The 23,438-nt window shown below is 34.6% G+C and overlaps 2 protein-coding genes across 4 annotated transcripts in view; both read left to right on the top strand.

Annotated features, from left to right (window-relative positions):
- gpr84 (G protein-coupled receptor 84) overlaps positions 1 to 22,181 on the top strand; it is a 187,338-nt gene extending 165,157 nt beyond the window's left edge. Inside the window, exons 1-2 of one of the 3 annotated variants that reach the window (XM_059570861.1) lie at positions 14,950 to 15,033; positions 20,119 to 22,181. In XM_059570861.1, the coding sequence (XP_059426844.1) occupies positions 20,120 to 21,340 (1,221 nt within the window). In that variant the 5' untranslated portion in view covers positions 14,950 to 15,033; position 20,119 and the 3' untranslated portion in view covers positions 21,341 to 22,181. Of the gene's footprint in view, positions 1 to 14,949; positions 15,034 to 18,602; positions 18,781 to 20,118 lie in introns of those variants that run through there. The other 2 variants (XM_059570859.1, XM_059570860.1) reach the window with 2 other exon arrangements.
- On the top strand, positions 9,592 to 14,862 carry LOC132161056 (trypsin-like). Its single transcript, XM_059570836.1, has 8 exons — positions 9,592 to 9,718; positions 10,704 to 10,724; positions 10,798 to 10,966; positions 11,260 to 11,528; positions 11,620 to 11,765; positions 12,332 to 12,545; positions 12,633 to 12,746; positions 14,271 to 14,862. The coding sequence occupies exons 1-8, from the start codon at positions 9,670 to 9,672 to the stop codon at positions 14,273 to 14,275; spliced, it is 987 nt and encodes a 328-aa protein (XP_059426819.1). The 5' UTR covers positions 9,592 to 9,669; the 3' UTR covers positions 14,276 to 14,862.
- Positions 22,182 to 23,438: the final 1,257 nt, after the last annotated feature.

The raw sequence follows: 23,438 nt of genomic DNA, 5'->3' as shown, positions 1-23,438 counted from the left end.
TTATTCAACATTGTCTTCTCTTCCGTGTCTGTTGCGAGAGAGTTCAAAACACTGCAGTTTAGTGATATCCGGTTTGCAAATGAATCACTCGATGTAACCGGATCTTCTTGAACCAGTTCACCAAATCGAACTGAATTGTTTGACATGGTTCGCGTCTCCAATACGCATTAATCCACAAATGACTTAAGCTATTAACTTTTTTAATGTGGCTGTCACTCCCTTTGAGTTAAAACAAACCAATATCAATTCATTTACTCAAACAGTACACTGACTGAACTGCTGTGAAGAGAGAACTGAAGATGAACACCGAGCCGATCCAGATAACAAACAAATAATTGACTCGTTCTCAATGTATAAAAGGCCCCATTACCTTGTATCCTACGTTTTGGCCCCGTAGAAGCAGTTTTTGTAAAAAAAATAGGCTAACGATTGCATCATAACCTGCGACTCTCTGTCGCACAGTAGAGAAATTAAAGTATGGACAGGAGGAGAAGCTCGCAGACAATCTTTTACCGTCTATGAGGCAATCGGGGTGATGTGGAGGCATAAAGTCAAGGGGGAAGCCCATAGAGAGTCCATAAAAGACACGGTACAAAATTATTCAACAACATCTGCAAGACTCGGTGGGTGATTCAGATCTCTCTTGGCACAGTGGTTAGAAGACTTACAATTGTCAGACAGGTTGCTCACATGACATCTAACGTCATCAAGCTCAGTTTGATTCTACACCCGACCCCCAGGAAGTGCGTGCTTCTAAATGACTTCACTTCTCTCTGTTGAATCCAATGGGGTTGCTGTGTCCATTTCTTTTACTGTCTATGGTGTCACCCTATACTTTTTTTTTTTTTTTATTGTGCAAAAATTATACAAAAAAATGTACAAGCATATACATCTCACAACAATTAAAAAAACAAATAAACATTCATAAGAATATGTAAAATAAAACAATTCATGCCAGGGGTAAAATTACAACAATTTAAAGTAACAAAAAGCTTCATAGGTCTTTCTTGCTCTTAATTTTATCTAATGTAGTACCATATTGTTTAATCTCTTTTATAAAATGTTCAAAGTTTGGCTTAGCTTTAGACCATTTTTTCACATGAATGTGATATTTTCCAAGCAAAATTAAAAGTTGCGTAAGAAAGCACATTGTACTTTTTGAATCAACATTGTCCTGTACAAAAAAAAATACAATATCATACAGATCAATTTGTATATAGGTTCCAAACAATCTAGAAATGAAGTTTTCCAACCAAAACATTTTTGAATAAATACAATAAAAAAAAAGATGAGTCAAAGATTCTTTGGCAGTGCTACAGAATTCACATGTATTTTCAGTATTTAAATAGAAACGTTCGAGCAATTCCTTAACAGGGTAAATTTTGTGTGGTGTCACCCTATACTTCACACACTGCCACAGACAGCCACGAGTCACATTGGAGTGCTGTCAACTCCCCCTTGGACTGATTGGCTAGAGGAGCAGCTGTCAATCTAGAACTTGTGGGCCAATGGTGACGCTGAAGCCCCCCCCTGATTTACATGAAACTCTAACTGCAATATTTAGAAACGCAAACGCAGAACGTGGAAACAAGAGCAAAGGTGAAAAGACAAGCACACACAAAAATAACATATGAGCAGGAAACCTGATTTTGATTGCGATTTGGAATTTTTTTTTATTCATGTTTCAGTTTTGTGCAATATAATTATAAATGTGTTTACATTCTTGATTCACGCTTATTATTTTTCGATCCATGACTGCACTGTTTGTTATTTAAAAAAATTGCATTTGTTTTTCGGTTTTGTGCGTTATTATTTTACACGTGTTTTTAAATATTTGATCTATGCTTATTATTTTTCGATCTGGCTGCAATACATTTGGCGGGATTCTGATCCCATAGACATCCAACATAAAACACTAAGGAAGACACACGTAAGTGGTTTGTAGACCCGACAAAACTGAACAGAAAACACAAGGCTAATAAAGACAGGATAATTCGGAAATCACAGTTGCATAGAATAACTTAATTAACAGGGACATGGAACACATGGGGAAGAAAACTAGACACATCTGAGAACCATTCAAACCAAACACGGGAGACAGAAACTGGATCACGGGGCAAAAACACACATAAAGAGTCCAGGGCTGAGTCTGAGGGCTGAAAATTTTTTGACGGTCACTTTTTAGCACATTTACAACAATATTTGTCAACTTAGAGATATTTTAAATAGTTAAATATAAATATTAAATGTTAAACCTAAATGTTAAATGTTAAATCTAAATGCTAAATCTAAATCTAAATATTAAATCTAAATCTAAATGTTAAATCTAAATCTAAATCTAAATATAAAATCTAAATGTTAAATATAAATCTAAATGTTAAATATAAATGTTAAATATAAATGTTAAATATAAATCTAAATATAAATGTTAAATTGAAATCTAAATGTTAAATCTAAATCTAAATCTAAATATAAAATCTAAATGTTAAATATAAATCTAAATGTTAAATATAAATGTTAAATATAAATCTAAATCTAAATATTAAATCTAAATCTAAATGTTAAATCTAAATCTAAATCTAAATATAAAATCTAAATGTTAAATATAAATATAAATGTTAAATCTAAATGTTAAATCTAAATGTTAAATATAAATATAAATGTTAAATCTAAATATAAATGTTAAATCTAAATATAAATGTTAAATCTAAATCTTAAATCTAAATATAAATATAAATGTTAAATCTAAATATTAAATCTACATCTAAATGTTAAATCTAAATGTTAAATCTAAATGTTCAATCTAAATCTAAATGTTGAATCTAAATGTTAAATCTAAATCTAAATCTAAATGTGGAATCTAAATGTTTCGGTTGAAACTAAATATTTAGTTAATATGCAAATTCAAAATGCCGGAAGTGCCAAAATAAAAGCTTGATGAGGTCAATGTGTGTTTATAGCATCGTGTTAAATAAGGAACGAATAAAAATCATCTCATCTGAGGAAATTGACTCTTGGACATGGATTATCGTGATAATGACTACCGTATTTTCCGGACTATAAATCGCACTTTTTTCATAGTTTGGCTGGTCCTGCAATTTATCAAAATTAATTTGACATGAACCAAGAGAAAACATGACAGTCTACAGCCACGAGAGGGCGCTCTATGCTGCTCAATGCTCCTGTAGTTTTTATATTTTTAACTCCACTAATGTTATTTTTTTTTAATAGAATTAGAAAACCCCAAATCGTTATCTCTATAATATTTTTTCAATTATTTTATGTGATTTTTTTTTCTTGTATAGGATCTCATATGATGAACATGTTACATTTTTATTTACTGTTTTATGGCGTTATGATTGTTATTGTTAAATACAACCGTCTTACCCTGATCTTTTATGTTATAAGTTTGGCAATAATAATAAAAAGAGGTACAGTACAGGTGCACTACCACTTCACAGCATCACTAACTCCACAGTCCAGTACAGTTTCTCTCAGCGACTTTTCAATGTCTGCACACGTCGAACAGCTGCTCGAAGATCTCACCTTTGGAGAAGACTGATGATTTTATACTCTAAAAATGTAAGTATTACTACTGAACAATGAAGATTACCCCATAATGAACTGCATCCTTTGCCCACCCCAACACTTACATGCAATAATAATGATAAATGCCAATCAATAATTATATACATTTTTTTTTCCTTAAAATTACATTTTAGTAAAAGAAGCCAAATGTATTTTCTGTTGTGACATAGCTATACATGAATATACACTAATGCAGTTGATGTGAATGCATCAGTTTTCAGTCAAGCAATTAATACACGAATAGATAAAATATTTATATTTTATTTACTGACAACAAGAAACATGTCTAAATGATTAAAAGAATGTATAAATGTTAGCATCACAATAAATGCATACATGTACAAGTCAACAACACATGAAACAAAGCTTCATTCAAACTTACTGTTCTAACAATCATGTATTTACAGATGGTGAACCCCATATCTTACTATCATCTCAACACAGCTGTTCTGATTCTGCTGCTGCGCTGTGCTTCACAGTCTCACTCTTCTCAACGGGGATGTCGTTGAGCAACAGGATGAGGAAGACCATGATGTCGGCTCTCTCAACAACACAACCTTGAAGCGAGAGCAGAAGAACATGTGCAGGACAATCTGACTGCTGCTGTGTCTGCTCCAAACAATCGTGTGCCTGCTCTCCACGAGCACCACTACCTTTAAAACATTTACACATAGTTTACAAGTACATGCATTAATTTATTACTTTTGTAGTGGGCTAAACCACTGAACTGGTTCAAAACCACCAGTAAGTCTGTGAGCACGGCTCTTTTCTCCAGGTGGATCAGAGGATTGTAGGCCCCTGTAATAAGAGCACTGTCAATGACTTCAGATAAATGCTTTTGAAGCTTCTGAAAGTCAGCCTTCATTGTATAAACAGAAACCAGCAGAACAAACTTTACCAAAATCAAATCCTCGGTGTCTTTTGCTCTTTCTCTAGATGCTCTCACTGCTCTGGGGCCAACGATGAGGAAGAGACCACAGCAGCATCTGGTCCTGGTGAGAGCTGGTGAGAGCTGGAGTGATGGAGCATCTCATCCATATCTCTGGACCATTTCCGGATGCTGCAGTGGACTTCTCCATCCTCAGTGCACACACCAGTCTGCAGACATTTTCATAACCTACACAAATACACACACACACAATACAAAAAGTAATTCCTTTATTCTTTTGTTTCAGGTATTTCCTTTTTCCCCTTTCCTTGCAGGTCCTGCTCCACCACAAAAGAGCTGCAGCAAATGCACAGAAATCAACAATAACAAAAGTGCTGTTATAACTCTTTGAAATTACACTAATTAAAATGTTTCATTTATTTTTGTAGTGTACTTACACAAATCCTTTGATGGCAGCATTCCTTCATCAGTCACTCTACAGCAGATAAACATAATCTGTTCCTGTAACATCCAGACAAGAGTCAGTCTCCTCTGTGATTTATCTGTGATATACTGCATCTGCATGTTGAGTCAGTAAATAATGTAACTCGCTTTTTATCCAACACAAATGTTCCTAAAATTATCAATATTGCAAATGGACAAATAAAATAGATAACCTGTGTTTAGTTACTGTATGTAGATTTGTTTGATTACATGACTTACACTCATCTAAAGCAGTGTTGACAACGAGTGAACTCAGATGCATGTTTCATGTCTGTTAAATGTGCTCATCTACAATACTTATCAAAGACTATCCTGTCAGATGATAGACATTTAGTAATAGTCTTCAAGATGTATATATGGTTTATGTAAATCCACTTTTGAGTCGTGTACTTAATGGAGCTCCCCTGTTAGTTATTCATTATAAAACGTGTTTTTACAGCACAATCACAAATATGCTATGTTATGTAAGTAACAACCAGGTATTAGATTAAGCCAGGATCAGGCCATGGCTCAATTAGTCTTGCCTGTGAAACCGGAGGATAGCGTCTTTACACCTTTTGCTTATATGTTGCTGACTTTACACCTTAGATTTAATAGATTATTTACTCCAAAATCAATACCACTGTATGAAAATAACTTGTACTCTTAAATTTAAATAATTATTTCGTGAAAAAAATATATTCTCACCATTGTAACTCACAGCAAGCCGTCATATTCGTCTTCTTCTCAGTTTAACGGCGGTTGGCATCCAGCTTATTGGCGCAATACCGCCCTCTTCTGTTCCGGAGTGTGGATCAGATAATAAAACTAAACGTACACATCTCTCACATTGTTCCCTAACATTAATATCTACATACACTAGCGTACTCTTCAAATACAGTTTCTCCAAACGTGTTTATTACTTTAGGTAGTATTTATCAAGATAATCCATGTCCAGGAGTCAATTTCCTCGGATGAGATGATTTTTATTCGTTCCTTATTTAACACGATGCTATAAACACACACTGACCTCATTGAGCTTTTATTTTGGCACTTCCGGCATTTTGAATTTGCATATTAGCTAAATATTTAGTTTCAACCGAAACATTTAGATTCAACATTTAGATTTAGATTTAGATTTAACATTTAGATTTTACATTTAGATTTTACATTTAGATTTTACATTTAGATTTTACATTTAGATTTAGATTTAACATTTAGATTGAACATTTAGATTTAGCATTTAGATTTAGATTTAACATTTAGATTTAACATTTAGATTTAACATTTAGATTTATATTTATATTTAACATTTAGATTTAACATTTATATTTATATTTATATTTAACATTTAGATTTAAATTTAACATTTAGATTTTATATTTACATTTAGATTTAGATTTAACATTTAGATTTAACATTTAGATTTAGATTTAGCATTTAGATTTAACATTTAACATTTAGGTGTAACATTTAATATTTATATTTAACTATTTAAAATATCTCTAAGTTGATAAATATTGTTGTAAATGTGCTAAAAAGTGACCGTCAAAAATTCATACCAGTTTTTTAAACATTGTTTGAAGCTAAATGTGACAAAATGTTGCTGTTATTTTCAGCATGAGCAGCTTTACAAATGGCACGTTTTGTCCTGCTCCCGCCCACATAAAAGTAATCTAGGCTATATAGATTTTTTCCAGTACATCGAATACATTTACATGAAATGGTTCTGTAGCATCTCCTATCTCCACAACATCCCAGAATAAACACTCCCGATAAAATATTAGAGTAGATTCTAATTTAATCACCTCTGATTGGCCATTGCGTTCCAGAAATCAACAGCTGAGTCTGTGATTGGCTACATTGCGTAACCCTTTAAATACGTGTTTTAAACCGAAACTATGTCTAGTTAGCGCATGTCATTTTATTGTTAATGTTTTTTTCCCCCTTTGCAACAGATAAATAACAATGTATATAAATCCTCTTTTAGTTTGTTTGTTTTCTATTTCAATGATAAATTTGTGGAAAATAATTCAGATAGGAGGTCAAACATTCTAAAAACTCGAACTAATAGCCTGCAAGTACAATAGTCCTGAAGAGACTCATGAAATCATTGTGAAATCGAGTTGATTTTGTGACAAACTATATTTCACAGTGTTTCAGTATTGTCTGTTATTGCATATAATAATTCATTCTCAGAAAGCAGAAATGGCATTTATTGCAAGATTAGTTAAAACATTCCAAATGCACCTGCAGTCTCCTGGCATGTTTTTCATCAGTTAAGATTTCTTTAAATAGTGTAAAAATCTTGTCTAGTCTCATTCTTGTGAACCCTATCTTGTGTCTCATCTCAAATTTTTGCCTTCACTTTGGTGTTGCTTAAATCTGCTTCAACATGTGTTTACACTTATGTTTGATTATTTTTGCATTATAATCTGTCCTGTCATGGCGACCCATTTATTATTATTATTATTATTATTATTATGTTCTCTAATTAAAATTTTTTAAGCATTAATCTCCCTAAATGTTTATACATTTATCTCAAGCAATTGTTAAACTCTTTAATTTTACATTTTAAAAAGTTTCAAAAGTTTGCTTAACTTAAATATTCTTAAGCAATGTCACAATTATGTCATGTTGCATTACATGACATTTTTTTCACTGTCACAAGATAAAAAACTTAAATAATTAATATTGTCATCATTTAAAATGTTTTATATATATATATATATATATATATATATATATATTTTTTTAGCTTAATCTCAAAATTGTCATATGGTGTGTCTCAAGGATGTTCAATAAATTACTTTTACACATTTAAAAGATACAATTGTTAATAAAATACCTCAGGCATAATTTTACAAGACTTTTTTTAATCCATATATTTCTAAAAGCATATGAAATTGATACACTATGACACTAAAATCTCTGTCCTCTGGTGTGACACCATATCCTGTTATTAAACTTTATGGACAATTTTAATTAGTTGAAGGACCAGGAATATTGTTTTACAAAAAAGCATTTTTTTTTGTCAGCTACCCAAATCTATTTTCCTATCTACATTTTATAGAAAATAAGATAACATATATATATATATATATATATATATATATATATATATATATATATATATATATATATATATATATATATATATATATATATATATATATATATATATATATATATATATATATAAAAGCTAAACTTTTACATTTAGGTGATGTGTACATTGGGGTGGGTTGCAGGTGGTTAGATGAAACTGTAGGTATGGGGGCCCCCTTTTAGAAATCTGCTTAGGGCCCCCAAATGCCAGCCCTGAGTATATAAAGTATATTATATATTATTATGTAAAGTATAACATTTTACACTATAATATAATATAATATAATATTGTATTGTCTGTCTGGAACGCAGCATTTGGTTAACATTAATAAACTATAGTATAACAAGCCATTCTATACATTTCAGCACTTGACAAACGGATAGCGACTCCTACAGTAAGTAGCACTTAAAGCAGTGGGCGGCAGTGGCTCAGTGGTTCATGTAGGTTGTTTACAAACCGGAAGGTTGGTGGTTCAATCCCCGGCTCCAAGTGTCGAGGTGTCCTTGAGTAAGACATCTAACCCCAGCTGCTCCCGATGAGCTGGATGGCGCCTTGAATGGCTGACACCGCAGTCGGTGTATGAATGAGTGTGTGAATGGGTGAATGTGAGGCAACTTGTAAAGCGCTTTGAATGGCCATGTGTCTGTTGAAAGCGCTATATAAATGCAGTCCATTTACCAAAGCACGGCTACATGCAATTGCTTTACGATCGATCGATCGTAAAATTACTCTTAGAAAACGTTCTTAAGATCATTCTCGGGAATGATCTCATCGTTATCGGGAAACCCGGCCAAGGGGTGTGACATCAGGTAAGAAACACACACACACCTGTCCTGTGTATGGAATGTATGAGTAATTGTGGCTGTCATCTAATAATAAGTTGTCATACCCAATCTTCATCTCCATGGTCCATTGTCTGTCTTTGTGTAAAAAAGGGTATATTATCATCATGCCTTTTAATGTGTAATGATTTTCCTTTATTTGTGTTACAAGAATAAAACAGGAATCCCAATGCAATGTGAATACCTTTGACTTTTAAATATATATATTTCGATTTATATTTCATCTGTCATTCCATTTTTTCTTTATTTATTTTTGTATCTTTTCAAAACCCCCCCCCCCCCCCCCCCTCAATTCACTTCCTGCTCTAGAGGAACAGGAATAGCAACGGGGATAGCACTGTTCTATCTAAATAAAAGCAAAATTTTACTCTTTGAGCCAATTTGAAATTCATCTAAAATGTTACCAAATACAAAATAATATCAAATCAAAAAAAGAAAAATGTCTCTGACTTTTTTGACAATGACCTCAGATATTTGCATTTATCATGACTTTGAAAATATTAATTGCCAAACCGTAACAAGAAGCACAAATAAAGAAACATTTTCTTAGTGAAGTGGGTACATGCTTGACAGCTTTGGATACAAAAAATGTGAAGAATGAAAAAGCATGATAAAAATGGAGGAGGAGCATAAAGAGAAAAGAAGTGGGCAGGTGAGTGACAGACGAGAAGAGCAACCTGAGAAGCTTTTAGAACTATATAAAAGGGGATGTAAGTGGAACAGTGAACCAGATTACCATCAACATCTATTCTGCTAGCAAACAGAGGGACTGTGTGAAGATGTGGAGATTAACGTGTGTCACTTTGATCCTGCTTGTGTGTGCCAAAGGTAAGGTCTCATGGTACATCTATTAAACAGCGTATAACCAGAATCAAAGACATTATATAGAAAAGAGAGATTTTTTTTTGGCACAGAGCATAATAACAGTCTAAGGGCTTTGTTAAAATAATGACTCATTGATAGTTAACTTGGAGTTCATGTGTAGATTCCTATGAATGATTCATTTGACAGGTTAACTCGGGTTAGTGAGTCTCGTTTTATCAAAGAGCTGTTTCATAAGAATCATTTGTTCATCAGACTAAACGTGGCTGTGTAAACCGATTCACAAATAAATGACTCATGAATGAATTATGAATCGCTTCTTGTATCTGCATGAAGCATGTAAAGAGCAGCAGTGCAAGAAACTGCTGTGATATGTAATGTCTGAAGCACAAAAGTTTGGAACAATTAAAGATTTTTAATGTTTTGAAAAAAGTTTAATGCTCACCAAGGCTGGGTTTATTTGATGAAAAACATAAATACAACTGAACTTGTACAGATTGAAAGACTACAGATTGAAGTCTTAAAATAAATAGTTAAATTACACATTGTACATCCAGTTTCACAAGAACTATTCTTACTTAATACACATATTTCTGAATTGTAATGATCCTGTGAGTTAATCTATGTAAATTCTCTTTCTAAGTCACAGTCTTTTTATACATAATAAATTATTATTAATTTTTTACTGTTACGGAAGCCTATAAATGTTTTACATTGTGAGCCACACCTGCCGGGCATATGGAATGTACTTACAGGACATGGAGCAAATGTCATAGATGAATAGTTATGGGAAAGAAAAGCAGCTAGTTTTGCGTATTACAATTAAACCAGTTTGCCCAGAAATGCTTTCCACATTTTCAGTCCCACAAATTAATGATACAACTAATCTACCACAATCAGTGCAGTGAACTCTGGCAGGATCATTGTTAAGGTGAAAAATCAAAATGAAGATGAAATTGTTCTAATGTGCACTTTATTTCTGCCCTTGCAGGTTCACTTTCTCAGCTGAATGGTAAGAGCTCCTCTCATTCAAGCCAAATAGTTTATGTAGAAATACTTATATGAAGAATCTCTCTTTCTTGTAGTTTGTGGACAGGCTCCTCTAAACACTCGTATTGTGGGTGGTGTGAACGCACCTGATGGGTCGTGGCCGTGGCAGGTCAGTCTGCATAGCAGTGTCTATGGAGGTCATTTTTGCGGAGGCTCCCTCATCAACAATGAATGGGTGCTGACAGCAGCTCATTGTTTACCTGCGTAAGATTCACCTAAACACACATATGAACCTGTTTTGTTTTAAAAGATAGAGAGAATGACAGAAAGAAAGGTTGCCGTGATGTCTTAAGATATTTTGTTATGTTTGACATTCAAAGACATTTAGGTTTTCATTTGTTCTGCCTTTTCAAATTTTCCTCAGAAATTAACTTGTTGGGCCAGTTTGAAATTCTTTCAATTTAATATTACTTTACTATATTAGAAAATAAAAGTACTTGGTTTTTTGTTCTTAGTTCTTCTTTTTTCTCATGTTCACTTTCTCTAACTGTATTTAGTGTCAGTGCATCCAGTCTGCGTGTTTATTTGGGAAGGAGGACACAGCAGGGAGTCAATGCCAATGAAATCAGTAGAAACGTGAGAACAAAAATCGTCCACCCCTCTTATAACAGCAGAACAAGCGACAATGACATCGCTCTGCTCCGGCTGTCCTCCACAGTCACCTTTAATAACTATATTAGACCCGTGTGTCTGGCGGCCCAGAGCAGCGCCTTCCTTTCTGGCACCAGCAGCTGGATCACAGGCTGGGGAGATGTTCGAGCTGGAGGTACAAACACACACAAACCCATTCATTCAAGTATATATCTACTCATAACATCACTAATAGATGGTTGTGTATGTGTGTTTGTGGTGTTCAGTGAGTTTACCTTCTCCTGGGATCCTGCAGGAGACTTTGGTTCCAGTGGTAGCTAATGATCAGTGTAATACTCTTCTGGGTTCTGGATCTGTTACCAGCAACATGATGTGTGCTGGTTTAACACAGGGAGGCAAAGACACCTGCCAGGTGTGACAGTTTTTTTTTCTATTTAAGATAAATTCTTAAAATTTAGTAGCTCCAGTAGTGTAAAAATACAAACAATTAACAAAAAATTTGTTTTGTACCTTTAATAACACACTGACACCCACCAAAAAAACAACAGGTGAAAATCCAAAACACCATTATGGTAACTCTAAAATACTGCAATAAATATGTATTTAACAACATAAGATGTAAAATGAAACCCTTATGTACAACAAAAACTGAGACCAAAAAAAACAACAACAACAAAAAAAGTGTCACACAGGGAATTCTGGACAAGTCTTCAATGTAAATTGTAGGATAGCTTTTTTTTTTCCTTACAAAAATTTAATTAAAAATGTTATCATATAAAGGATTTTACTGTAGAATTTGTATAGCCTTTTACTGTTCAAATTACACTCCTTTTCTGTTCATGAAACACATGGGCTGATTTGCTTCTGTTTGGCAAAGGATGGAAATAGCAAGAGCTGTTTTCTGGTCAAAACTAACTGTCCTGTATTGATAAGGAGAATAAGAATATTCCTTTTCTTTCCTCTTGTCCCTGTCTGCAGGGGGATTCTGGAGGTCCAATGGTGAGCAGGCAGTGCACAGTGTGGGTTCAGTCTGGTATCACCAGCTGGGGTCTTGGCTGTGCTGATCCCAACACTCCTGGTGTTTACACCCGCGTGTCTCGATATCAGAGTTGGATCACCAACACTATTGGTCAGAACCTGCCAGGATTTGTTGCCTTCAACCCACCGACCTCATGCTCATCTGCCAGCCTAAGTAAAAATCTCTCTCAAACACCTACACAGCGTATACCAACTTAAGAGAGAGCGAACTTGTTTGACTAATACTGATTTGTGTGTGCAGCCTCAACCTCCTGTAGAGGGAGATGCAATGAGAAGTACAACAGTCGCTCTCGCTGCAACTGCAATACTAACTGCAGTTTAAACTGCTGCCAAGATTACAGACAGCGTTGTGCCAGTAAGTTCAAACATATTCATTTCAGTAAAAACACAAATGCACTTTTAGAAAACTTAATTCACACCTTTAAAGGGATACTTCACCTCAAAATAACATTTTTGTCATTAATCACTTACCCCCATGTCGTTCCAAACCCGTAAAAGGTTTGTTCTTCTTCAGAACACAATTTAAGACATTTTGGATGGAAACCCGGAGGCTTGAGACTGTCCCATAGACTGCCAAGTAAATAACAATGTCAAGGTCAAGATTTTTTTTAAATTTTTTTTTTTATGAATGCAAACAATACAAAGATGACATCAATGATATGCAACTTTGTGAATTCACAACATGTATCAATAATATGCCATCTGAACATACAAAACAAACAAACAATTTAACAATTGCTAAAAGAAAAAAGATATAGAAGAACATGAGGGTAAGCTTTTCATTTATATTTCAATTAGAGTATACAAATGAAAGTCATTACAAATTGAGGTTGTTTTTCTCGCTTTCTTATTTACGGAGGATCAAATAGTTTTAAGATACATTTTAAATTCTTTCAAAAAAACAAGAAAAATTGGTTTGTTGTTGGTGAATTTACATTTATGGATATAGAATATGCCAAGAAAATATATCAAATTTATAACAAAACATTGTTATTATTTAATCGGAATCAAAGTGTCCAAAAATAATACCTTTAATTAACAGATATGTCTTGTTGGATCAAGGTCCATAAAAGTATGAAAGACATCGTAAGAAAAGTCCATCTGCCATCAGTGATTTCTTTTAAATCAAAGCTAAATACATGTAGAAACAGCACATCCTTGTGGTGCGACTTGACACAGAAGTGCATAGGCAGCATACAGTGATCTGGAGAGACACAGAGGAGACTGTTGACAAAGGAATTGTTGAATAAAGTCATTATTTTTGTTTTCTTCATTTACAAAAAGTATTCTCGTCGCTTCATAACATTACAGTTGAACCACTGACTGCAGATGGACTATTCTGATGATGTCTTTCATACTTTCCTGGACCTTGACAGTGTAACTTACTTGGCAGTCTATGGGACAGTCACAAGCCCCCCACTTTTCATCTAAAATATTTTAAATTGTGTTCCAAAGACGGACAAAGCTTTTATGGGTTTGGAAAGACATGGTTGTATAAAGACAATGATTTTGGTAACAGTTTACAATAAGATTCCATTTGTGAACATAAGTTGTATCTGTTAATATAATGTAATGGATCTGAGCTAAGATGAACTAACAAGGGACAGTTGTAGGTTAATTAATACAGCTTTGTTGTAAAGTGTTACCAGTTCTTTTTATTAAATGTCTTGAAGTGTTTACTATTTTTTTTATAAATGCCACTTGCTCTGATATTTTGATACATAATACAGATATACAAATCTGCATACATATTCATAACCAAAAATAACGTCACCATAAAATGCATTAAACACACACTTCGCATACATAAAAAGTTAAATAAAAAGTAACTGTCTCTTGCTTAATCTTACAATTTATATTTTTGTTCTTGTCTCTGCAGTGTGAGGTCTGTCATATTCCATGGATCATATGAAAAAAGGCTTAATCACATCACTTGCACATAAGTCAGATGATCTTTACCTGCTTGTTCTGAGATTTTACTCCATTGCTATACTTTGGATGCGTTGCACAGTCAGAAACGAGCAGCAATGCAAACACAGTCAAAGAACTGCTGCACTGACTTCACTCAGGGCTGTAAATAGTACTTCAACATTTGTTAACAAAGCACTTAGCTCAGTCCATTAGTAGAATATTTTTGTTTTTATGTCTAAATCAGCATGTTACCAACAAGATTAAATGTAGGCCCAGGAAAATTTTCTTTTTTTTTCATTTAGCATTTGCACATTTCTTAAAAAAAAAAAAAAAAATTACTTTAAGTGTTTGCGGAAGTGGTGTGTCATTTATGATGACGAATAAGTGGTGATTTCTTTAAGTTTAACTTTATTGTTATTTCACACGATTCTTTACTATGTTTGTATTATATTATGTGAATATAGTGGTATGCCATGACTTTGATCAGAATCGTTAAATCAAAACACTCTGTTTTTAATGGCTTTTGCTGTAATAAATCTTTCCAACAGGGGGTGGTGTGAGCACACGTGAAACATGTATTGATTACACAACACAAACGACACGCTGACACTGTGAGTAAATGCAGCAGATTTCATAAAGTCTGGTAGAATAAAGTCTAGTCATAGTCGCACCAGCACAGCACTGAAGGAGGGGCATCTGAAATAATGTAAGCGGTTGGTGATCCAACACAAGTATTATTATAATATATCCTAGTATCCACTTGCTATGTTGAAGTGAATTCAGTGTTGCCAATTAATTTAGCTATTTGTTCCTAGATTTGGCGACTTGCCCGCCCCTTTTGAGACTTTTTACAAGTTTAGGGACAAATATAGTAACTTCTTGGACATACCTTATCTAAATTCTCATCTTGCACACTGACCTACCGTCATCTTTATATAGATCAGTGAATTTGCCGTTATGATGTCATCTAGTGACATGAAGCTACCGTTTTAGCTACTTTTAATTGAAAGCAGTTGGCAAGTGATCCATTTACGCGTTTGTCAGGCATAAACAAACCTGTCTTTACTCAATGCGTAATAATCTTACATAAAACAAAAACTTACCTAGACCATCACATTTGCACATTTGCACTCAATATTCATGATACAAACACGTTTTAGATCATGAGATATAAATATGTCTTAGGCTACACAATTTCTGCAGGTTTACCATGAATCCAGACAAGTTACCATGATATCGCCACTAAATATAATGTATCTGCTTTATAACACACTTATTTTGTGACAAACAATTACAAAAGAATGAAATAATCACTATGACCAATTATATATAGGCTACTTCAAAAATACTTTACTGTATTGATGTGAGGGATCCATATTGATTTATTTTAACAGGTGTCTTACCTTTTTGCACTAATTTAAATGTCCTTAAAATTAAAAGATAATGTTCTGGGACTCCTGGATGAAAATTACCAGTACATTTTCTGTTATTTTTCAATGTAGCCCGTAGGTTAATGTGATAAACGTAATGTGCAAATCAAAATGTGACTTTGTGAAACAGATGGTCCTTAGCTTAAATGTTGCTATATTATTTTAATATTAATGCTCAAAACCCAAAACATTTATGATTTTTTAAATAGTCTATTCTATTTCCCCTTTAAAATCTATTTTCATATGACTGTTGGGGACAGGATAGTCTGGTTGAGCAGGCAATGGTCGAGTTATTTTGTTATTGTTTGTAACAGGTGGGTAAATCTGGATTCTGGACTCAATGATAATAAGAATAACTGGCATCCTAAATAACACAGCATGTCTATTCTCCATGAATGATTTACATAATACATTTCCTTTTAAAATATTGCAGATTTAAATTTCTGTCCAAAGTAAAAGGCAATAAATAATAGTAGGTCCTCGTAAGATGACTTCATGAACTGATAAAATTTGCCGTGTCAGCCCAGTAATATGCTTCTCAAGCATAAAAAGTATTTTTTTGCACAAAGCCACCTCTGGTGTAACTCATAAAACACCAGTCACAAATGTGTTCATGTCATGTTGGAATTAGCAGAAGTACAAGCTGAATCCATTTTTAGCTGTACTAATCTGTACTTTTTTTTTTAAGATTTCAAAAACTGGAGTTTACAATCTGGGAAAGCACTTGGCCCAAATGGGCTTAGTAGTGAATTTTACAAAGAATTTAGAAATGTATTAGTTGACCCCTTACTAAATATGCTCAGTGACTCATTCTTAAAAGGCCATTTACTACAGTCCCTGAGAGAGGCAAATATACCCTTAATTTTGAAAAAAGGTAAGCAAGCAGAGGACTGTTCGCCGTATAGACCCATTTCACTGCTGAATGTACAATTCAATTCAGTTCGAGTTTATTTGTATAGGGCTTTTTATGATACAAATCACTGCAAAGCAACTTTTCAGAAAATTATGTTTCTACAATATTTAGTAGTAGCTTATCAGTGGTGAGTGGTCAGTTTATGTACATATATTTTCAGAAAAGTTAATACAAGACGTAGTCAATCAGGCGGTGAACACTATTAACAGCAATTGTTATATGTATGATGCAATCACACTTGTAGCAATATTTGGTAGTTCTGTATGTTGTTTCAGGGTTACCATCATCTGAGGTCCTCTGAGGGGTTGGCATCATCTCTTCTCAGGTGTTCTGGATCCAGACTGGAGCTTGTGTAAATCGAGACATAATTAGCTTAGCTGCTGTTCCAACAAAATAAAATTAATTCATTTAACCCAAGCCAAAGAATAATAATGCGCATTTGATCAGATACAACTGCAGTCACAAATTATGAGATGCATTATTTGAATGCTTGGCGAAAGAAATGTGTTTTTAATCTAGATTTAAATAGAGAGAGTGTGTCTGAACCCCAAACATTATCAGGAAGGCTATTCCAGAGTTTGGGAGCCAAATGTACCTTGAAAAAGCTGTACCTTGCGTTTTGTGACATTAGGGAGCGTGAAGGATTGTAGCGAATTTAACTGTAGAACTGAAGATTCTTTCCAAAATCATAGCAATACGGTTAGAAGGACTTCTCCATGCTCTAGTAAAGGATGACCAAACAGGCTTTATTGTAGGACGCAACTCAGTCAATAATATACGTCGCCTGTTGAATGTGATACAGTGTGCTAAACAGCAGTCAATAGATGTTCTTGTGATCTCTCTAGACACAGAGAAGGCCCTATTTATTTCATACATTACATACATTTTGTGTTGGTGAGCAGTATATTAAGTGGGTCAAGTTATAGTATAATGAAACTCTTAGTGCTGTGATCTCTAATGGATGTCACTCCTCTACATTCAAGGTTGGGAGAGGGACAAGATAAACCTGACCTCTTTCAGCTCTTTTATTTGCTTTGATAATTGAACCATTAGCAGAAGCTAAGAACATATAATAAAATTTGTGGGTTACTGGTAGAGAACAATCTAAATAAGATTGCCCTATATGCTGACAATATTTTGATATTCATGGTGAATCCTGATACCCCTACCACAGCTCTTTTATACACAACTGGCAAATTCAGCACATTTTCAGGATATAGAATTCATTATCATAAGTCAACGGCAATGCCTAGGTGGCTTAAAACAAATACCCCAAACATTACCATCCTTCCCACTTAGATGTGTCCCTGAGGGTTCAATATACTTGGGCATTAATATTACCCCTCCTTTGAACAGATGTGTGTGTGTATACACACACACACACACACACACACACACACACACATAACACTATATAAACTGGCAATATTGCTGTGATTCAGAATGTAGGTCTACTATTTATCAGCCAAACTGCTTGTATATTTTTGTTGTCTACTTTGTAAACACTTCATTCTTTGTCTAGGGCCATAAACCTTCATTGAAAAACCAAATTGACAATTATGTTTCAGCGAAGGTGGTGGTTGTTAAAATTGTTTAAACAGTTTTTAACCTTTATGACTCGCTATATAAAATACAGTACAATCAGTGATTTAAACTAAAGGATGATATACATTTAAGATTTATATAATAGTTCCAGTTCTCTAATTTGATTAGTCAAGCTGCTTAGTGACAAAAAATCTAAATATTAACCTGAATGAATCAGCAAAGCAAAAAAACAGCAAGACGTTGGCAAACTTTTCTTTTCTTTCTTTCTTTCTTCATATCTATTGGCAAAATACCGTTACTGTGTAAGTTTCTTCCAGGATTGTGCAACATAGTTGGCTCACAGTGACCTTACAGTTGATTACAGACGTCTCAAGCAGACGTGCACATAAGGTGCTGTCAGTAGCATACCAGTTAAGAGGCTAAAGGAGACTGTGGAGGGGTGGCTAGAGGGTATATCTGACAAAACAGAAAAGAGACATATGTAAGCAAAGACAAATAGTACTAAAAAGGGAACAAAGTAGAGATAGCGACAAAAATCAAGGAGGAAACGGAACTAGAGAATAAAGCATGGACACCACAGCTGTTACAAGGTAAGCCACTGATAGACAGAAATATCTTATTTCTTTGTTTCTTCTAAACTATATCATAAATCATATTATAGATAACTGCGGGTGAAAACTGCCCTCAAAAACAAGTAGCATAAAATGGCCCTGCGTTAATATGCTTACATTTTGCAAATGTGTTGACAGAGAGATTAAAGGGATAGCTGAAAAATCCGTCACAATTTAAAGTCATTATAAAGAATTGTCTTTATTCTGTGGAACATAAAAAATTAAAATAAAAAGATTAAATGTGAAGGTGTTGTCGGTGGTAGTTAGTGCACCAGAAAGGTGTGGTTCATAATCTTTTTCGTGTTCCACAAATGGAAGTCATACAGGTTTGGTAAATAATGACAGAGTAAATGATGACAGATTTTTCATATAGGGTTTAACTATCAATTTCCTTGTAAATTCAATTGAACAATTCAAAACAATGTATACATTTCACTCCCATGAAATTTTATATAACTTTAGATTAAAGTTTGGATTATTTAGACTAATGGAAGCAAATGTTACTCACCGTGAGCGCGACCATTTTTATATTTTATCTGCGTGTACGAGGCTTCCTATCTCATCGCTTCCAGCTATTCTGCTGTATAAAACAGATGGTTTTGTGGCTTGATATTGCACAGTTGGTGTGTCTTACTATTATTTTAATGTATTATCTACACTAATTCGGCTAACTGAACAGGAAGTCATGAAGATTTGAAGATTTGATATTAAAGATTTGTCACTTGTCTTCACCTCGTTTTAAAATTTCTGCCACTAATGCATAGACTGACCGTCAATCAAATTCATTGACTGGAACTTTTTTTTTTAATCAGTCTAACAAAATACACTCTATTGTCATCTGTTTGTTTGTTGATAATAAGCAAATAAGAACAATTTTGCAAATTGTTATATATATATATATATATATATATATATATATATATATATATATATATATATATGTGTTTATAGTATAATATAGATATTTAAAAATAGTTCAAAATGTAGGCTAAATATGCATCTCAGTTTGTATTCAAAAGAAAAGGCAGTCTCTTGAAATGTCCACAATGCTTGCTGTCTGTAGGGTATAGCTCACGTATAGGAAAAAAACAAAACAAAGGTGTGATATTCAGAGGTGCCTTAACAGGATGTGGTTTGTGACCTTAAAATGTGGCACTTAGTTTCAGAAAGACAAATGAAACCAGCAGCTCTTAATAAAGTGACATGTGGACAATAAAACATGCACTCTTACCAAAGTACACCAAAAATGTGACACAATTATTGACAACAAGGATGTAACATTGATTTTGATGAGATTATTGTTTTGTGTCTTCTCAGGATGTGGAACGACTCAGATCTTCTAAGAAATGATACATTTTCTTGTGCGTCCCCATCTGTGGAGGGCTACCGTTACTTTGGCGTCCTCCTGGGATCGGCTGTGACCATAGTAGGAACCATAGGGAATATTCTGACCGTCCTCGCCTTTGCTACTGATGCCAGCCTGAGGACACGTTTCAATGTTCTCATAGTAAACCTTGCCCTCGCTGACCTTCTTTACTGCACCATCCTGCAACCGGTCAGCGTTGACTCATACCTGCACCTGCACTGGAGAGGTGGAGCAGCGTGGTGCCGTATGTTTGGATTCCTCCTGTTCCTGTCCAACAGCGTGTCCATTATTACATTGTGCTTCATTGCTATGAGCCGTTATTTGGTTGTTGCGCATCGCACTTCTCGCTGTGCCCGTCTGCTCCTGTCCCACCGTGGAGTGGCGGTGCTCCTAATCTCATCCTGGCTACTGGGTGTAGCCAGTTTTGGCCCACTTTGGCCCGTCTACGTGTTTGCCCCACAAGTGTGCACCTGCAGTTTTCACCGTACTAAAGGGAGGCCTTACACCACCGTGCTGCTCTTCCTGTACTTCATCTTGGGCCTGGGCTGTGTGGGCCTTTTCTACTTCCTGATCTACCGTAAGGTGCGAGTAGCCTCTAAGGCTTTTCTGAAGTACCGGCCCAGTCGCCACTCATCAGAACGCAAGAGGGCCAAAGCCGAAGCAACGACGGATGACAGCGGGATCAGTGCTGGAGCTTCAACAACTCAAAGCTGTGAGATCAGTCATGATGAGGCAGGAGCGGAGCAGAATAAGAACAAAGCACTGGAGAAATCTGAGGGCCACACGAGCACGAAAGAACCAAATAACTCCATTAAAGAAGCTTCAAAAGACACAGAAACGTCTTCTAAACCAACACCGGTAACAATCCAGACCACTCCAGCTGCCAGCTCAGGAGAGGACAGTGAATTTAAGCGTGTAACTCGAATGTGCTTTACAGTTTTCATGTGTTTTGTCGGCTGTTTTGCACCATTTCTGCTGCTGAATGTCGCTGATAAGGCGAACCGTGCGCCACAGGTCGTGCATATGTTTTGTGCAAACCTCACTTGGTTAAATAGTTGCATTAACCCTTTGTTGTACGCAGCCATGAACCGGCAGTTTAACCAGGCCTACAAAGACCTACTAGGCAAAGCTCTACGTCCATTAACCTGGATATGGAGAACCTGTCGGAATTAGATAAGCGATAATGAAGAATGCTATCCAACTCCTTTCAATCTGAAAGTGATGTTGTGTTGTAGATGTTCATTGACTTCACAGATTATGCATAATTAAACATGGAGCTGCACTCTATTCATTCTGTGGAGAACATCACAGTTCTCAGGTTTATTCACCTCCATCAGCCGCATATAAAGCACAATTAAAGCAATACAACCAAATCAAACTCAAAATGACATGCCATATACATTTTATGTATTATGCACGGTTTATTTTCCATTCACTTTCTATATTATCAAATAGCTTGCACTTCTTTATTTAGCTCATCTTTGACGATAATGGTCTGGAGGCATTTCTTTCACAAGTGGGATTTTCCAGTTCCATCAAAGATCAGAAAGGAAACATGTCATGTGGCTTTTTACTGCAAATGCAAAAACTTTCTCTATTTCATTTCCTCATTTTTCTGATTGCACATATGCAGTAACCATGCATGCCACCACAGGAGTGATTCATAATGACTTTAAGAACATTTGTAACCTCAGGCACAAATGAAAATGGGAGTTTGAAGCTGGGTGATGGAGAAAACAAGAACAGATATGCCTCACTGCTTCGTTTAATACCTCACAATTTCCTAAGTCCTCTTTTGTTGCTGTGTTGTTTCCAGTTTTATTTATGTACTGTTTTAGCTTGACCTCCAGAATATGAGATAACTTGTGTGATCTTATTTTTATAAGGATTATTTGAACAATTCCTCGAAATGTAGGTGGATGTAATGTGGGTATATTGCACATCATATCAGTGTTCTATAATGATAACATATGTATGAATATTTCTTTTAAAATAAAGTAACATAAAATATAAAGTCAGCAAAAGTGCTTTTTCTGTTACAATTTTGGTACAGAAAGTTTATGAACTTGCTTCTGGTATAATGGAGATTAAAGTTCGTATCTGTCCAGATCCTATTTTATTATCTATTAGAATTTTATTATGTGTTTTTAAATGACTATCTTAAGTCAGCGTCCAGCTTTTTTAGAGCCGGACACAAAACCAAACATTTCGCAAGTCCAGACAAGTGTTCCTGACTGCGTAATCTGTAAAATTTCTTAACATTGCAACATATCACAAATGACTTCAAAGCTAAGGCATCATTGTATTTAGAAATTTAAGGTCATCCCGGGTGCTCATGGATCTCAGAATGGTTGAGTTGATTATTATATTATTTGTGAACTCAATGTTATATAACTCAGTTTGCAAGTCTATATATGAAATGCACATGTACAATGTCCCTGTGTAAGGGAACAGATGGTAACCAGTAACTGGTTTTAACAATGTAACACAATATCTCTATTAACCCCCCTCTATTAACATTCTGCTTGATCAGGTAAGTGCCTTGGTTTTCAATTAGAAAGTTATCGTGACAGACTTTTCTCATTAGATTTTTTATTGGAGAATATTGTAATATTGTTAGCACTCTGGTCTTTCAGCTCTACAATGTCTTGTTCACAGATACAAAACATTACGGTAAGCTTGACAGTGGATACATGGAAAACTTGGTTACATGCATTTGAAACAAAGTCTACAAATACAAAAACAGAAGTGCTCATGGGGTGATAAAATGCTTCTGCAAGAAAGTGAGAGGCGGGGGTTGGGTTGTTTGACTACTTGGGCCGTTTTTCTCTATAAAAGATTTCAGAGACTGTCCAATCTCCTCCAGGACACAACATATTCAATTAGAGAAACACATTCACTTTATCTGTAAATGCTGTTACACAAAACAATTTTCACTTAACAAGAAATCATAAGAATTATATTGTTACAGATTTCCACTCAGTGTTACTCTCAGAGTAATCATACAGTCTTATTTAAATTCATTTTCTTTAAAAAAATATTAACATCTACAACAAACACTATGAAGTATTTTCACCAGAGAGATAAAGCTCTGAATAATCTCTCTTCAATTGGGATAAAAGAACTTATTTCAACTTTTAAAATAATAGAGCAGTGCCAAAATAATTTCCATTTTCAAATAGCATCTCTCTAATCAAAACTCTTTCATTAATGACTCAACTATCCAGTACCAAAAACAGGATAATGGAGAATTTCTATTGGCTTCAGGTTG

This window comes from Carassius carassius, chromosome 17, assembly GCF_963082965.1.
Source record: "Carassius carassius chromosome 17, fCarCar2.1, whole genome shotgun sequence".
Taxonomy (NCBI): domain Eukaryota; kingdom Metazoa; phylum Chordata; class Actinopteri; order Cypriniformes; family Cyprinidae; genus Carassius; species Carassius carassius.
The sequence above is the reverse complement of the archived record's forward strand: the minus strand, read 5'-3'. Positions and strand labels throughout refer to the sequence as shown.

Bases quoted from the DNA above. Each gene is read 5' to 3' on its own strand.
- LOC132161056 (XM_059570836.1), top strand. From the start codon at position 9,670: ATGTGGAGATTAACGTGTGTCACTTTGATCCTGCTTGTGTGTGCCAAA. The intron at 11,529-11,619 runs GTACAAACACAC...TGTGGTGTTCAG, and splicing joins GGGAGATGTTCGAGCTGGAG to TGAGTTTACCTTCTCCTGGG. The intron at 12,546-12,632 runs GTAAAAATCTCT...TTGTGTGTGCAG, and splicing joins ATGCTCATCTGCCAGCCTAA to CCTCAACCTCCTGTAGAGGG.